The sequence below is a fragment of the Stegastes partitus genome, unplaced genomic scaffold (genome assembly GCF_000690725.1).
Source record: "Stegastes partitus isolate 25-593 unplaced genomic scaffold, Stegastes_partitus-1.0.2 Scaffold12, whole genome shotgun sequence".
Classification (NCBI taxonomy): Eukaryota; Metazoa; Chordata; class Actinopteri; family Pomacentridae; genus Stegastes; species Stegastes partitus.
Window position 1 is genome coordinate 1,149,851 of NW_007577743.1, and position 14,510 is coordinate 1,164,360.

General features: G+C 40.1%; 1 protein-coding gene across 1 annotated transcript in view; it reads right to left on the reverse strand.

The window, feature by feature from the left end:
• ntsr1 (neurotensin receptor 1 (high affinity)) overlaps window positions 1-14,510 on the reverse strand; it is an 87,868-nt gene that overhangs the window by 33,107 nt on the left and 40,251 nt on the right. Inside the window, exon 2 of the mRNA XM_008288103.1 lies at window positions 4,789-4,990. Within this exon, the coding sequence (XP_008286325.1) occupies window positions 4,789-4,990 (202 nt within the window). The remainder of the gene's footprint in view (window positions 1-4,788; window positions 4,991-14,510) is intronic.

Here is a 14,510-nt window from a genome sequence, read left to right on the forward strand (position 1 = left end):
TATACCGGAATACTAATAAACACCCACTACAGCAAACTTCACATGAGGACTATGAGTAAAATTTCTTCAACAAGGGATACACATCATCTCCTCTCCCACCCCTTGGGAAATCGGACCACAACTTGGTTCATCTCCTTCCCATGTACAAACCTCTGGTCCACAGACAGCCAGCTGTCACCCGCACAGTCAAGAGATGGTCCAAGGAAGCTGAGGAGGCTCTCAAGGACTGTTTTGACACAACGATGTGGGAAGTGTTCTCTGAGGATCACGGGGAGGACATCAACAACCTCGCACACTGCATCGCTGATTATATTAATCTATGTGTGGATTACACGGTGCCCACCAGGGCTGTACACTGACACAAACAGCAAACCCTGGATTACTCCTGATATAAAGGCTCTCCTAAAGGACAAACAGAGAGCTTTCAGGTCAGGAGACAAGGAGTAAATGAGGACTGTGCAGAGGAAGCTGAGGAAGAAGATCAGAGAGGGGAAATGCAGCTACAAGAAGAAGATGGAGGATCAGCTGCTGCAGAATAATGTCAGCAGGTCTGGAGGGGCCTGAAAACCATCTTTGGCCACAAAGACCCCAAGACTGACCTGAAAAGGGACCAGGAGTGGGTGAATGACCTGAACACCTTTTTTTGAACAGGTTTGAACAGCCAGCCACCCTTCCCCCGGCTCAGTCCACCCTACAGCAGCCATCACTGTATTTGTCTTCACCCCTGGCTGACTGCACCACCTCCGCTGTATCCCTCCCTCCTCCACCACAGCTCTCCTACCATCACACCTTCCCTCCCCCACAGGGCTCCACACTCACAACCAGCACACAGCCCCCTTCCCCAACTTGTCCCTATCAACAACCCAGGTGAAGAGAGATCTGAGCAGGCTGAAGATCAGGAAGGCCATTGGTCAAGATGGCATCAACTCCAGGCTCCTCAAATCCTGCGCAGATCAGGTGAGTAGGGTTGTGGAGCATGTCTTCAACATGAGCCTGAAGCTGGGGAGAGTACCACAGCTGTGGAAGACATCCTGTGTGGTACCGGTGCCGAAGATCTCACACCCCAAGGACTTCAACCACTGGTGGCACTGACATCCCACCTGATGAAGACCCTGGAGAGGTTGGTCCTTTGTCATCTGCGAACCCTGGTGGGCTCATCAATGTTTGCCCACCATCCCAGCATCAGTGTGGATGATGCAGTGATCTACCTGATGCACAGATGCCTCTCTCACCTGAAGATGATGAAGAGCACTGTGAGAATCATGTTTTATGATTTCTCCAGTGCCTTCAGAAGTGCAGACTTGGTGGTACCAAATCTGCACTTCTGAGGCACAAGCTGGAGCAGACGGGAGTGGACTCTCAACACACAATGTGGCTGCTGGATTACCTCACCAACCGGCCACAGTTTGTGAGGGCAGGGGACTGTGTGTCCAACACTGTGGTCTGCAGGGGACTGTCCTTGCCCCCTTTCTTTTCACCCTCTACACTGCAGACTTCTCTCATCAAACTACGAACTGCCATCTTCAGAGTTCTCTGACAACTCTGCCATCGTTGGCCTCATCACTGAAGGAGATGAGAAGGAGTACAGAGAACTTAATCAGGACTTGGTGGACTGGTGCCTGCTGAACTGACTCCAGATTAAAAACCAAGGAACTGGTGGTGGAATTTAGCAGGAACAGGCACAATTCTGCTTCACCAGTGAACATCCAGGGAACAGACATTGAGATTGTTGACTCTTACAAATACCTGGGTGTTCACTTGAACAATAGCCTGGACTGGACTGCTAACACCAATGTACTCTTCAAGAAAGGTCAGAACAGACTGCACCTGCTCAGAGAACTGAGGTCCTTTGGGGTGCAGGGAGCACTTCTGAGAACCTTCTACGACTCTGTGGTGGCATCAGCTGTCTTGTATGGAGTGGTCTGCTGGAGCAGCAGCATCACAGCTGCAGACAGGAAGAGACTAAATAAACTGAATACGAAAGCCAGCTCTGTCCTGGGCTGCCCCCCTGAACCTGTGGAGGTGGTGGGAGAAAGAAGCTATGATGACAAAGCTTTTGTCCATCATGGAGGACACTTCCCACACCCTGTAGGAAACAGTAAGATCACTGGGCATCTCCAGCTCACAATGCCCTGAGCATCCGACAGTTCCTCGCTGAAAAGAACATCACCATGCTGGAGTAACCTCCCTACTCACCTCACCTGGCTCCTTGTGATTTTCCTCTTCCCCAGGCTCAAGGGGGTCATCAAGGGGATCCGTTTTAAAGACGTGGACAACATCAAGATGGCTGTGACAATGGAGCAGAGGAGGATCCCAGAAGAATCCTTCCAGGGGTGCATGGCGGCATAGCAGAGAAGGCTAGGAAAGTGCGTTAGACTCCAGGGGGATTACTTGGAAGTTAAAAATTAGTAGTTTGGCTTTGAAATATACCTTTTGTGACACCAGTCCTGAAACTTTTCTGACAAAGGTAGTTTATACACATTTGATTTACTCATATATCACTGACGAGATAACAGACTGTGACAGCTTTGAAGCATTTGATGATGAGATGGAGCGAGTGAAGTGTAAATCACTGACAGATCGATGGATCACCTGAGTTAATGTGTTAAGGTGTGGATATCTGTAAAGTGTGCAGTCATGTATGCATGCATGTGAGTGATAAATGCTTAAAGACTTCTGCTGCTGCTCAGCGGATGTGTGGACTCGAAAGGTTGAGGATGGTTTGAAAGGCTGTTTACTGGGAGATCTTCAAAGCTTGCAGTCCGTTCACACCAGAATTTCGAATTAAAGCAAAGTTTCGTGAGGAAATCAGTGAACAGTCCATCCATTATCTATACACCGCTTAATCCTCACTAGGGTCATGGGGGGGCTGGAGTCTATCCCAACTGACTTAGGGCGAAGGCAGGGAACACCCTGGACAGGTCGCCAGTCTATCAGAATTTAGAATCACCGATTAACCTCAACATGTTTTTGGACTGTGTGGGAGGAAGCCGGAGAACTCGGAGAGAACCCACGCTGCACGGGGAGAACATGCAAACTCTACGCAGAAAGATTACGGTGCCCCCACCGGGACACGAACCGGCAACCTTCTTGCTGCGAGGCAACTGTGCTAACCAACTGCGCTACCTTGCAGCCCTCAGTGAACAGTTCACATTCAAATTTTTACCTCATGTTACAGAATTTTTTTATTTTTTTTAAAATGTGGTTTCCTTTTTATACTTGTGTGTTATTATCAGCTGAACAGTCTTCTATAAAGCACTTTGAACTGCAGTAACCTGTAAAAAAAAAAAAAAGCAAGACATGAGGACTTATTGATTGTTAGAAATGCAAAATTGTGTCATGGGCCAACAGCATACTGCTGCCACCGTGCTTTAAATGGAGACAAATCTGTTTTATCACATTTTGAAATGTAAAGTTAAAAAATGTCAAGCTTGGCTGAATCCAGGTCTATGGAGTCAGAACAGTGAGTTCATTTTGGTACTTTAAATAAACCTGGAATTAAAAATAAAACCTTAACTAGAAAAGGAAACATGAGCATTGAGAAAAGATGCAGCAGGGAAAAAATTAAATAAATAAAACTAAATGTTGCAGTCAAGGGTAAAATAATTGTGCAGAAAGTATAGCTTTTAATAGAACAAATATTCTCACAAATGATTGAAGGATGTAGATATCCATTGTTTGATTATTAACTTTAAATCCTACTTTCTTATTTCACTGACATAGAGAAAAGTCTGGTTTGTTTCATGATCACAATTCTCAAATTTGTTCTTAAAGTCAATCCTTTAACACAGACTTTTTTTTAATTAAGCTGACAATTCCCTCTCATTGTCACTGCTTTTCAGTTTCAGTGTGTGTGTTGTGGATCAATGACAGTGCTGTGTGATATGTTTATAATTTGTGTTTGATTTGCATACAGCGAAGAGTTCACTCTTCCACCCACATTTCATTACTGCTGTAAACCCTGTCCACTTTGAAAACAACCCAATCATATTCAAAGAATTTGATTTAAATCCATTTATAGCTAAACAGTTTCACAGTTTTGTAAAATTGTCGAATACAAAATAATTTCTTTCAAAAGGACATTTTGGCAGGTCACCCTGGTTGAGCTGGTGTCCCATGTGCAGGGCTACAGTCCCGATGTGGAGGTCATGAGTTCGAATCCCGCTCATGGCCCTTTCCCACACATCCTCCCCCCATTCTTCTCCCCCACTTTCCTGTCTCTCTCTCACTGCACTATCAAATAAAGGCCAAAAAAATTATTAAAAAAAAACAAAACATTTGGACTAGAGTCATGAAACAATGCAAACAGGTGACAGGACAGGCTGGACCACTGAGGGACAAGGGGAACAAATGAACAACAACAAAACAAAAAAAAAACCCTAATCCTAAAATTTACTGAAGGGTTAACTGAGGTAAGCAGAGGAACAAACAATTGTGGCTAGAGAGAACTAAAGCAAACTAATCCAAAACCCACAAAGACACGGATGCCTGAACAGACACAGAAAGCACTGGTAATCAACAGGGAGGTGAACAGCCAAACTGGGGGGAGAAACACAAGACTAAATACACCAAAGTATCTGGACCAAGTGGAAACGATCAGGAAGAAGACAAAGGTGGGAAGTAAAACCAACTAAAACACTCAAGAAAGGCAACTATAAAGTAGGAAATAAGCTACAACCAAAACCAAAGAAAATTGCAAACATATCATAGAGAATCTAAAAAACTGGTCATGAAAAGCTTCCTCCCTTGATAAGCGTTTGTGTGGGTGGATGAAGAGTGTTTGCTTACGGAGAACGAGAACTCCATGGCGAAGTGACTGAGCGCGGTTGGACTCCACGGTGACGTTCAGCATGGTGGGATTTCCCCCGATGATGCAGACACGGTTGTCTTGCTCCGCCTCGCGAAACATCCGCAGCAGCTGATTGGCTATGACTCCGTTCAGCACCGATATGGCCACCATGGGCACCACAAAAGACAGGAACGCATTCACCTGTTCAGGGAGACACAAGACAAACGCTGGTTCACGTTTAAGGCTGATGAAGAAAGTCATTTTCTTTTGTTTTGATGGTCACAGACCCCTGATTTCCTCCCCTGTTGCCATGTGTTTTCCCATCACCTTTTGTCATGTGTTTTCCCACCTCCTGTCACAGACCCCCAATTCCACGCCCTGTTGTTCATTGTCCCCTTACTGCCTGCCATTCGATTAGCAACTGTATGCTATCAGAACCCCGACTCCACCACCCGTCTGTCACCAGACTCCGATTTCATCACCTGTGGTTCATTGCCCCCCCTTACCTCCAGTCATTTGATTAGCAACTGTATGTTAATTTGCTTCTATTCACCTCTGTATTTACATACTCCCTACCCTCTGACTTACAGTATAAATGTGTGACTCTGCAGATGTTCAGGGTCGGTCCACCTTCACAGACTCATGCTCTGTGTTGGTGAGCCCAGCGTATACCGGGATACTAATAAACACCCACTACAGCAAACTTCACATGAGGACTATGAGTAAAATTTCTTCAACAAGGCCAACACACTGTTGAAAGTCAGGTGAAATATATAATGCGATTTGTTTATCTTGACAATGGCCCTCTAGTTGGACGGTTGCTCTGCCCAGTAGTTTAGAAAAGGGAACAAGACACAATATGGTGCAGGAGGGCACAATGAAATGATAAAGTAAAAGTCAGCACCAGTCAAACAGTGGAAACCCATGTGGAAAATGTCCAGCTATCCATCCATTATCTATCCTCTCTCGGGTCAGAGAGAACCCACACTGCACAGGGAGAACATGCAAACTCCATGCAGAAAGATCCCAGTGTCCCCACCGGGACGCGAACCAGGAACCTTCTTGCTGCAAGGCAACAGTGCTAACCAACTGCGCCACCCTGCAGCCCATGTGGAAAACGTACCCAATAAAAACCTATCCCAATCACTTAATAAATCAACGGTTGGAAGATTAAAATTCTATTGTACTGATTTAGACCAGTTACTGAAGTTGCAAAAATTACATCAATGGGTTGATATAACAGAATAGAACAGAGTAGAATAGTTCTTTATTGTCACTGTGGAAGCAACGTTGAAAAGACAGTTTTACAGTAGTGAAATATTGTTGTAGCATCCTCTGGAAGCAATACAACAAGTAAACACACAAGTAAAAAGAAACAATGTGAGAGGAAAACTAACTAACTAAATATATATATATATATATATATATATGGCAAGCCGTTTAGGAAAATTCTATATATATATATAATGAAAGTCTGAATATATGGAATGAAAGTCTGAATTTCTGATATTCAGACTTTCATTATATATATTCAGAGTTTCATTCCATATATTCAGACTTTCATTATATATATTCAGACTTTCATTCAATATATTCAGACTTTCATTATATATATTCAGACTGTTACATATATACATAATTTCCTAAACGGCATGCCATATATATATATATATATATTAAAGCAAAGACTATGAAGAAAAGGAGTTATTTACAGCACAGACTAATGATGTTGATAATTGCATCAACCTAATATTGTTTAATTTAGACTCAAATTTCTGCATTAGTTGACATAAAACTAAAATCCAAGTTGAGGTAACTGAATGAAATTGGCTTAAAAATTACATTTTTCTTCAAGTTGCTACCTTTATCTTAACATGCCTCAATAATTTTACACAGTTAAAACTGGTAATTAGAGTTACCTTTGATTGCAGAGACAAAAAAAATAATATAATAATTTTTTTTTTTTTAGACTGTATACAGAAATAATGTATATTTCTGTTTGCTTTCCATATTTAAAAAGCATCAAATGCATCATAAGGTTAAAAACGACCTTAGCCTATTGACTTACTAAGGGAATCACATCTTCTTAGTTTATCATGCTTTTGGGTAACAGGGCCCGATGTTTATTAATTAATTTCTTTATTTATTTTATAATTTTTACACGTTTGGTCTTAAAGTAGTGGCTTCCAGTGTTTCCACTCAGGTTTATTAAAAATGTGCATGAAAACGTACGGAGAGAAACAACTTACAGACATATGCAACAAGTGACAAGTGGTAAAAATTCAAGCTGCATCTAACAATTACTATAAGGAACCATTTATTCTCTTGATACATAGTTAAGCCTCTTAAAATGTCAGTGCTAATCACAACTTCCCACAGCCTGAGATGGCATAATGTTTTCTCTAAAATATTTTGGTTATTCTCACAAAAGCAAAATTTTGTTAGCACACATTTTTTTAAATTAAAAGCCATCTTAGATAATAAATTATTTTTTTCTTGCTTTCTCATCAAATAATTTCAGCGTCATTTTTCTTATATTTGTTTTCAGAGGTCGACACCTTTGGTTGATTCTACGTACAGCTTTGGAGACACCTAATCACTCAAGAACTTCTCATTGTTTTAACTATTTTAAACAGTGTAGAACAAAACAGAAGACGTCAAAACTATGAAATAACACATGAAGTTATGAAGTAAACAAATAAATAAATAAATACAAATAAAAATTGTAGCAATTTCCCCCACTGTTGTAAATTAATATTGAACTATTATTTTTCTGTACTTAGCTGAGTACTTCCTGCCTTCACTGGATTACTGCAGCTGCTCAAAGGGGCTGTTTGCTTTACACTGTACCAACACTACCTCAAATACAAAATATTGGTGTTCCTACTCGGAACACCACAATTTGACTTCTGTAAAAGCTGTTGGGTTTCTCCTGAAGGGGCTGCTGTGTCCATGTGCGCCGCCATAAGAGTGCACTCATAACAAAATGTGGCTTCGTTGTTTTATCTGTTTGTCAGGTAATGTGTGAAATGTGGAATGATATTGTACATCACATAAGTTCCAAAGCTCTGTGATTTTCAATGAATATAACATAAATTAAATTAAACTCTATTCACTGAAACATTTCTTATGTATTACATGAGTTGTGAAGGAATGTATTGACCACATCCAAACACTTAAACTCAGTCACAACTTGCATATTTCACCTTGAAATCTGTGAATGTGGATCTGAAGTGATGCACAACTGCTTTGAGAAGACAAAACTAACAGTTTGGTTACATTAAGTTGGAAACATGATCAGTTTAGCCACTCTGTAAAATTACTGACCATCCTCATAAATTCTGCTTTGTACTTATGTGTGCATAAATCACTGTCATCTGCACATTGCTGAACTTTTACATCGAGAGTAGTGACTCGTCAGATGAGGCCTGTGGATATAAGCCTGCTATTAGCTGCACGTTTCACATGACCTCCTCCTCCCCTTCTACATTTATCAAAATCCCTTTAATTACAGATAATAATAACAACAACCTCCAGGCCAGCAAAGTGCAACACTGAAAATTTAAAGTCTTGTCTATGGATTTGGATTGTGTAGAAAGTTTTTTCTCTGTGCCATTTCAATGACAGCACTCACCTCACTGCTTTGAATGAACACCATTGGTGCATCCTAGATTTATCTCCACCCAAGATGATTGCAAATGGTTTAAAGAAATACAAGCAAGCCAGAAAAACCACAAACTGATTCCCACTACAGCAGAATAATGAGGTCCTGCCAGACCAATGGAATGGCTTGGCTATGGACATCAGGACAAACAGAAGGTACATAGAAACTAAATGAAAATGGCCTGAATATAAATTCTTGAGAGACACCAACAGTGATGTTAAGAACAGTGGATTTGTGATTAAGAAGCTAAATGAAAGTAAATATTAGGTTGCATGTTATAGCTTCCACTTCTTTCTTTTTCTCTGTTTCAATTTTAACTTTTTGATGAAGTCAGTGAGCATGAGCATTGCTATTTCTAAACAAATATGAATTTATATGCAAATATTAGAGATTACTACTTGAGTTCAACCACTGTGTCAATTGTTGGAAAATCTATTAAAAAAAAGAAAGAGTATTAGAGGAGGAAAAGTGCAAAATGAGAGGAAGTGAGAGAGAGGCATGCTAAACAAGGTACAAAGAGTGGTGGAGGAACCCATTAAGGTGAACTGGATGACAACAGTTTGAGTCACAGATGACTTTACAATCATAAAAAAATAGCCTAAAATAAAATTTTCTTTTTGAGAAACACTTGAAAAACACTCAGTGTGAGTGTCACTGAGTGTTTTTCAAGTGTGAAATATTTTATGAACGCCAACTTTGATTACATTCAGAATGGAGAGTTTTGGACCAATAATTATTTTCACACTGTGTTGCCTTCGCTGCTGATGGAACACAAAAGAGGGAGAAGAAAGTGAGTGGTGACAATTAATGAGAGAGAAAATGGAAAGAACAAAAAGAAAAATGAGAGAGGGGGGTGCTACGAGATATAAGTTATTACACCGACTTCTTGTTGCTGTGGAAATGCTAGTAAAGGGGAAACGTGCATGAATACATGAAGTGTTCATTTGTGTAGATATGGGCTTAATCAATGTATGGCATTCCCTACACATTCACACAGACTAAAACACTCAAGGGATGGAGAGCTGTTGTTTTTCTAAGGGATAATCATGGATGAAAAATGTTAATGGCTTTAATGAACAGGCTGGCTGACTTCTGAGGTTCCCCTGCCTCCTACACACAAATGACTGATTAAAGTTGAAAAGCAGAGCAGAAGAAAAGCAACAAGGCTATCCCTGCCTTCAGCGTGAGACCAAACTCTGACTTCAGTAGGAAAAAAATGTTGTGAAAAGCATCCCAAAAACTGGAGATAATGTGGAGTATTGAAAGTGAAGCGCAAGGAAATGAAGATATTAGACAAGAGGGATTAAATGGGGAAAAATAACAGCAAAAATTATTAATCATAGTGAAGCCTGAAAGTTAGTTTTGTCATTTTGATGCAATGACATCTCATCTTTAAATGAATATGTTGTAGGCTGACAAAATCTGCAGAGTTTGATGTTACCTTTACTAACTGCCTCCACGGTGCACAATATATAACGCTTATCGAGCCAATTTTCTAATTTACTTTCTTGTCACGGAAGATTTACGACTAACTCTTGATAGTACTGCTTTCTGTGGGATGTGACTGAAAGTGGGGGGGGGGGGGGGGCTTTCCACCCTGATAAGAACATTAATATATGTGAACTCAGACGGGTGTTTCTTCATTTGGAACCTGAATACAAAAGGTTAAAACACCTCACCCTGCTGTGTTTGTGTTTCCTTTGCCAGCATTACAGTCTTGCAGGGAACATTGGGGTTTATGTCAACACAATTAGATTTGCTAAAGCTTTGTGCACGGAAGCGTGCAAGTTGAGGTTGTGCATATTTGTATCTGTACTTCTTTTTTGTGGTTAATTTCTTTTTTACTTTTACTGTCTGAATGCAGCTCAACCATATCAAAAATTGATACATGATGTGCCAACAACAGCACAGTAAATAAATGACGATGAAAAACAACTCAAGGGCGATGTTCCCATAAAAAAAAGTCAAACTGAATTTTTGAATTTATATAAATTTTCCTACATGGCTTATTACAGCTCTTGGAAAAAACACAGCCAAACCATAGTGAATCTCTGCTCTACTTAATCCATGCACACAGTGGTCCTTTGAGATAAATGTTAAACATCACAAAACATAACTTACGTTACGATACGTTATCTAGGAACTATCAACGCGCAAAATTTAGATTGCAACCAACTGATAGTTGTCCAACTGCATTTCATGAAAGGAATGCATTTTAACAACAAGACATTGTCATGTTTAGGGATTTCCGAATCTTGAGCCTAAGATTTGCATCAAGGTTGATCAAGGCAACTTGTAATTAATCGGTACCAGTATGAACCTTGTCCCAGTTGTTTGTTTACCTATGAATTTCATAAAAATTTTATTTATTTCAGCTTATTTCAGTGACAACTGTTTTTTTTCCCTTCTTTAATGGGAGGGCGAATACATTTGAGGACAACTGTATTTGACAGTTTGCCAACAAAGCAGGACGTCTATATGTAACAACCTCAAGGAGCCAAATCTTTCAACTTGCAGAGTGGAGCTTTCTGTATCATTCTTCTTCTTCAGAATTTGCATCCAGTTTTAGCATGTATAGCTGAATTATATTTATTTATTTATTTATTCTTTCTTTATTTCAAATGAACAAACGATTAAAATAAATAGAAAAGAAAAGAAATAAAAATAAAAGCCAACTTTAATATAATACACATTTGACTCGTTCAAAAAGGGATAGGAAGAAGCCTAGGCTTGTCAAGTCCTATCCCTATTCTTCACCTTTAATAAATGCAAAATACAATACAACAAACTAAACAGGCAATACAAAAAATCTACTCCAATCAAGCTATTTAAAGAAACAGAACAAAACAGAAACACGCAAGAAAATGAACAAGCACCATTAACATCTGTACGTTTCATTTTCCTTCCTCATCTCTGTATTTTTCAAAGATATGTCTTTTGTACATTTTTGAAAATTGCATCATATTCACACTTTGTTTAATTGCTTCATCAAGACCATTCCACAAAACCACCTCACAAATGGAAATACACATACTTTTTAAACTTGTCCTGCATAATGCTGCTCCAAGTTTACTTTCCTTCTTTAGTTGTAACCCCCCACTCTGTCTTTGAACAGTTTCTGTATGTTTACAGGTAGCAGTTTATTTTTTGCTTTATACATTATTTGTGCAGTCTTAAATTCTACCAGATCCCCAAACTTTTAGGTGTGTAATTTTAAAAACAGTATGTTGGTGTGTTCATACATTGTGTGCTATACAAATGGCTCTCTTTTGTATTGTGCTTAGTGATTGTAAGGTGGTTTTGTAGGTGTTTCCCCATATTTCCACACAGTAATTTAAATATAGTAACACCAGTGAACTATACAGAATATACAGTGCTCTCTCATTCAGAACGTGCCTTGCTTTCTCCATCACTCCAATGCTCCGTGCTACTTTTGCTCTTACATGTTTTATGTGAGGTTTTCAGCAGATTTTGTGACCAAGAATCACACCCAGAAATATATTTTCGGACACTCTTTCTATTTCAACATTATTTATCATTACTTTTACTTGTGTATTTATTTTTTGTTTTCCAAGCAGCATAATTACTCCAATATTAAAACTTGCTAGAGTAACGTAAAGTAACTTCACAGTGTTTGAGCTGTCATAGGTGGGTAGGTATGGAGCAGCAGTAGGGTGGGTGAAAAGAAAGGTGGGGAGCTTATAGATCTGCACATTGTAAAGGAAGCAATGGAGTAGAGTTATATCTGGGCCACTTTGAGGCAAGATGGGATTATTTCCATGGATAAACTTCAAAATGTATAACTTTGGTACACAGAGATGAGTTCAAGAGTTTCATCGATGACCACCGAGAGACTTGGAAAAAAAACACATTATAATATTTGTATTAAATTATTTATGCATTTGCCCATATTGTACTTTAGTTACTTATACACATGATTTGCTAGTGGCTTTCTACAGCTGTGTTTGCCGTAGATACTGTAGTATTTAGTAAAAAAAAAAAAAAGAAAAGAAAAAGAATTTTAATTATAACCCATCAAATAGTCGTTGAGCTATTATTAGTCCGGATCAAAATGTGCTGACAAACACAAATGAAACAATGATACAACAGAAATAATGAAAATGAGAATATTACCAAGCTGTTATCATTTTTAAACACGCTATTTTAAAGATGAAAAAGGAAAGATTTACAATATCTGTCAAGCAGACAGCCTCCTGTATGCATACACAGATAGACAGTATAATATTGCAGCTGCGTACTGAATCTAAGGCCTTCTGATGTCCACACTCCACCAGTGCAGGAGCAAGAACACGTTACCTTCTGAGGAAAGTGATCACTTGAGTGAGCAGTGTTCACAAGAAATTAAAGAGACAATGCTTTTGAAAGGATTTATCATTTTATTTATTCAAATGTGTGTGGACAGGGTACAGAGCTAACCAACTGAATCACTCTGAACCCACCTGCAGAGCAGTAACCTTTCATCGGCCGACATGCAGAACGGACTATTGAGTACATGCTGTAAGGTGCGTAAGGGATCTACATGTCCTCTGTGCAGATGCAATTTAAATTAACTTTAAATCCAGTCACTGTTGTGTGGGGTAAACAGTTGTAAATGCCTTCTGTAATTATAAACACCACCCACCTTCAATTTTTCTATTTTTGTAAGTATTACTGATTTTCCAAATTAATCTTTGTTTTATGGAACATTTACAAGAAGCAGCAGAGTGTAAACAGTAATTGTAGTCAGGAGATACTGGGGAAACCCGTGCAAGCAGGGGAAGGCAGCTAGGGAGTCCTAGCGGGTCCTTATCAGAAAGTGCCTCATTGAGAATGGCGTGGTTACAGATGTGTCTCTGTGTTTACAGCGTTGGCATATGGCAATAAATGGCGAGAAATTCCACTCTCTCAAGCCTCTTTATCCGACCACTAGTGCTACATAATTTGGGGACTCGTCCGGGATGGATTTAGCCTTCTGAGAGTGTTTTTCTCCGGCGAAGTCAACGAAAACGCCACCGCTGACGGTTACGCACATTTACGAGGGAGGCGCGGCACCGCGACACACGGGAGGAGCAAGATGAGCCTCGAAGAGTACGCGGAGCGGCTAGCGCAGCAGCTCTGGACCCTGAAGCTGGATGAGCTCAAGGAGGTGTGCGTGCATGCCAAAGTTGATTACGGAAATGCAGCGACCAGGCGGGCAGTTATAAAAGCAATTATGAAGTCAACAGACGAGGCCATGGAAGAGGAAGAAGGTGAAGTGGCAAAACACTATTTGAACACTTTGCTAATTCTAACCAAAGCAAGTCCAGTGGAAACAGATACTGCAGCAATAGGACATGAGAAAGCAAGCACCCAATCTATGACAGAAAGACAAAGGGCAAGTGACAGAGTAAGCAACCCCTCCCTACAAAATGTGCCCTCAGTCCATTCAAGTGCCAGTCTGCCCACAAACAGGTTACAAGAAGTCACAATAAGAAGAGAATTCAAAATAAGTGGACAGATTGGAGAAAGAGGACAAAAAGATAAGCTCTCATTCACAAACCTAATGCACCAAATAGAGAGAGGTTTAATGAAAGGGCATAGTGAAGATGAAGTGGTAGAAGCTGTAGTGAAAGCCATCAGCCCAGGCTTAAGTTTACGGGACATGCTTGAAGTTAAAAGTGACCTCACTTTAGCCCAGTTAAAGACAATATTGAAGGGGCATTTTAAAGAAGATAGTTCTATGGACTTATATCACAAGTTAGTGAACGCCACTCAGGACAGCCGTGAATCGCCTCAAAACTTCTTATTTAGAGCCATAGAACTAAAAGAGAGACTTCTCCTTGCTACTAAAGAATCAGGCTCAGATGATCAATACAGTCCAGATGTGATACAAAAGAAGTTTCTGAGGTCAGTCAGCACAGGGCTTATTAGTGATCACATTAAGTTTCAGTTAAAGCCTTATTTGGATGATACTGCAGTGACCGACGAGACTCTCATTGATAAGTTGAATGAAGCTGCTAGTGTAGAGTCAGAACGGCAGTCAAAACAGCGCAAACATGCTGCAAATAGAACTCCAAA